Below are 2,839 nucleotides of genomic sequence, written 5' to 3'. Positions count from 1 at the left end.
CTGAGGCACTGGGAAAGCAGTACAAAAAACAGGATAGGAAGGGTCCTGGATCAGTCACCATAGTAGACTGGCAAAACTGTGTAAGAAAACCATTAACCAGGCAATTTCTGTGGGGATTTATGTTAGTGGGAAATAAACAGAAAAGCTCTTGAACAGGGGGTTACACAGAGAGTTATCAGTGAAGGCCTTTCCTGGAAGCGGCTGAGTGAAGAAGCCAGCACAGACAGGACAGGACTTGGTGTGCTTACACTGTGTGCTCCAGCTGATCCTGGAGCAGAGGGCAAGCCCAGTGGCTGGAGCCTGGCAGACAACACACAGGCTGATGGGGTGAGGTGGAAGGGCAGATGCAGCACAGAGTCTGGGCCACACATTTGAAGCTCTGTCTGTATTTTGGGTGTGGAGGATCCCAGTAGGGGAGGGACATGACCCATAGGTGATGGCTGCTCTCTGTGCAGAGAATGGACTGCAGAGAGGCAGGATGAGTTAGTGTGTGTGTGGTAGGGGAGGGGGTACAGCCCTCAGGAGCCTGTTGCAGAAGGCCAGGGGAGGGGCTAGGATGTATGGAAGCCATGATGCAGCAGTGTGCAGAGGGAGGGGGGTCCCTGGACAGGGCTTTTGGGGGCGCAGATGGGACCTTCAGTGACTGTGTCTGGGTGTGGGGCATGAAGCAGCTCAAGCCCTCCGGGCTTATTTATCCACGCAGAGACACGGCGCTGCTGTTTTCTATCAGATGCTCCAAACGCCTTAGACTCTCAGCAGACAGTGGTTGTAGGGTTAACCAGTGACTTGGCGGGGTGGGGGGGAGAAAGAAAGAAAAGGCATCGTGGGCGGTGCGCGCTCCAGGGACGCGTGCGCGCACCCAGCATTCTGCGCGAGCCAGGGGCAGGCGGAGGGACGCGAGCAGACTGCACGCCGCCGCCGTGCCCAGCCAGCCAGCCCGAGCCAGGCAGCCAGCGAGCGCCAGTGGAGCCCGCGTGGAGGGAGCCGCCGGCTGAGCCGCAAGATGAACACCCTGCTGTCGCGGGCGAACTCGCTGTTCGCCTTCACGCTGAGCGTCATGGCGGCGCTCACCTTGGGCTGCATCCTCACCACCGCCTTCAAAGACAGAAGCGCGCCTGTGCGCCTGCACGTCTCCAGGATCCTGCTCAAAAAAGTGGAAGACTTCACCGGACCCAGGAAAAAAAGCGACCTGGGCTTCATCACGTTCCACATCTCTGCGGATTTGGAGAAGACTTTCGACTGGAACGTCAAGCAGCTCTTCCTTTACCTCTCGGCAGAATATTCCACGAAAAGCAACGCTGTGAACCAGGTGGTCCTCTGGGACAAGATCCTTCTGCGAGGCGAGAACCCCAAGCTGGACCTGAAAGATGTCAAAAGCAAGTATTTTTTCTTTGACGACGGGCACGGTCTCAAGGGAAACAGGAATGTCACTTTGACTCTGTCCTGGCAAGTTATCCCGATTGCTGGGATTCTGCCTCTTGTGACTGGATCTGGACGCGTGTCTGTCCCATTTCCAGACTCGTATGAAATTGCCACGACTTTTTGAAGAACTCTCTCTGTGTCTGTGTTAAGGAATCGTAGTTAAAAATTGTCAAGAATCTGAAGGAACTCGTGTTGTAATAATCAGTTACTTTACGTGTAGCATTCGTGCATGTTCACATTGATTGTGATTTAGAAGCAGTCTTTTGTTCATCTCTTGTTAAAGCATGCTTGGTTCCTGAAAAACAGCTAATATGATTATTTGTTAGATGCTATCAGTGGTGGAAATAAGGTGACTAATAACTTTTTCTGAAAAGTGAATACATCTTTAATATGCAAGTCATTGCAACACCTTTAATGGCTGTGTGTCTAAGAAATATTGCTCTTTCCAGGTTTTCCCTACAAAAGGTTTCATGTTTTACATATTTTTAAAAATAATTTTTTACATTGTCCTTGAAAGCTGAACATGTTTGCATGACTTCCCACTGACTGAAGCTTGTTTCCATGTGTATACTTACTGCCACTAGTTGCTAATTGTGTACAATTCACGGAAAGTCTCCATTTTCGTAAGTTTTGGAGTTAATACTTATATTAAAATTTCAATTTACAAACTCTCGTATTCTATTGCCAATAATCTAGTGATGTATATAATACAAACATAGGTTCTTTTCAGATGAAGAATGTGAAACGCTGAAGCTTGGGGAATCCAAGCTAAAATAGCCAGCGAAGAATGGAGTCAAACTTCGAGCTCAGATATTCTGATTGCCTGAGTCTGTTCCATCTCTTATGCCTGAGATGATGTTGTAGTACAATTTCATTATAATTTCCATTGTGTTTTTGTAACCCTGAAACCTTTTGTCTTGATGTTTCCGATATTACCTAGAAGTAGCTTGTGTTCAAGTTGTAAATAAAACCTGCTATAGAAATAGTATTTCCTTTCACTCTCTGTGTATTTTTCTTTAGAAGTATAAAATCCAAATATATCCAAAATAAGTTAGATATTATACATATAGAAGTACATGATTAAATATATGACTTGATATTTTTTTTCTGCTGTGGGAAAATCAATAATCTCCAAGATAGCATTTACAGGGCAGCTTCAAGGGAAAGAGAGGGTCGGGAAGGGTTATATAGCACAAGTGATATGAAAGCAGAAGGATGAAACCATAATGTAAGCAAGGAGAAACACTATAGTTTCACCATCAGTGACGACACATTATTATTATTTCAAGAAGCACTATGCAACCTCTATGGAAATCAGTATGGAGGCTTCTCAAAACATGAAAATTGAACTGCTCTGTGACCCAGCTATACCATTCCTGGGCATATACCCAAAGGACTTTATATCCTACCACACCAA

General features: G+C 46.4%; 1 protein-coding gene across 1 annotated transcript; it reads left to right on the top strand.

The window, feature by feature from the left end:
• Positions 1-829: 829 nt before the first annotated feature.
• Positions 830-2,410, top strand: LOC102912542 (signal peptidase complex subunit 3). Its single transcript, XM_015989368.3, has one exon. The coding sequence runs from the start codon at positions 1,004-1,006 to the stop codon at positions 1,544-1,546; it is 543 nt and encodes a 180-aa protein (XP_015844854.1). The 5' UTR covers positions 830-1,003; the 3' UTR covers positions 1,547-2,410.
• The last annotated feature ends 429 nt before the right edge of the window (positions 2,411-2,839 follow it).

This window comes from Peromyscus maniculatus, chromosome X (assembly GCF_049852395.1).
Source record: "Peromyscus maniculatus bairdii isolate BWxNUB_F1_BW_parent chromosome X, HU_Pman_BW_mat_3.1, whole genome shotgun sequence".
NCBI classification, from domain to species: Eukaryota; Metazoa; Chordata; class Mammalia; order Rodentia; family Cricetidae; genus Peromyscus; species Peromyscus maniculatus.
The sequence above is the reverse complement of the archived record's forward strand: the minus strand, read 5'-3'. Positions and strand labels throughout refer to the sequence as shown.

Bases quoted from the DNA above. Each gene is read 5' to 3' on its own strand.
- LOC102912542 (XM_015989368.3), top strand. From the start codon at position 1,004: ATGAACACCCTGCTGTCGCGGGCGAACTCGCTGTTCGCCTTCACGCTG.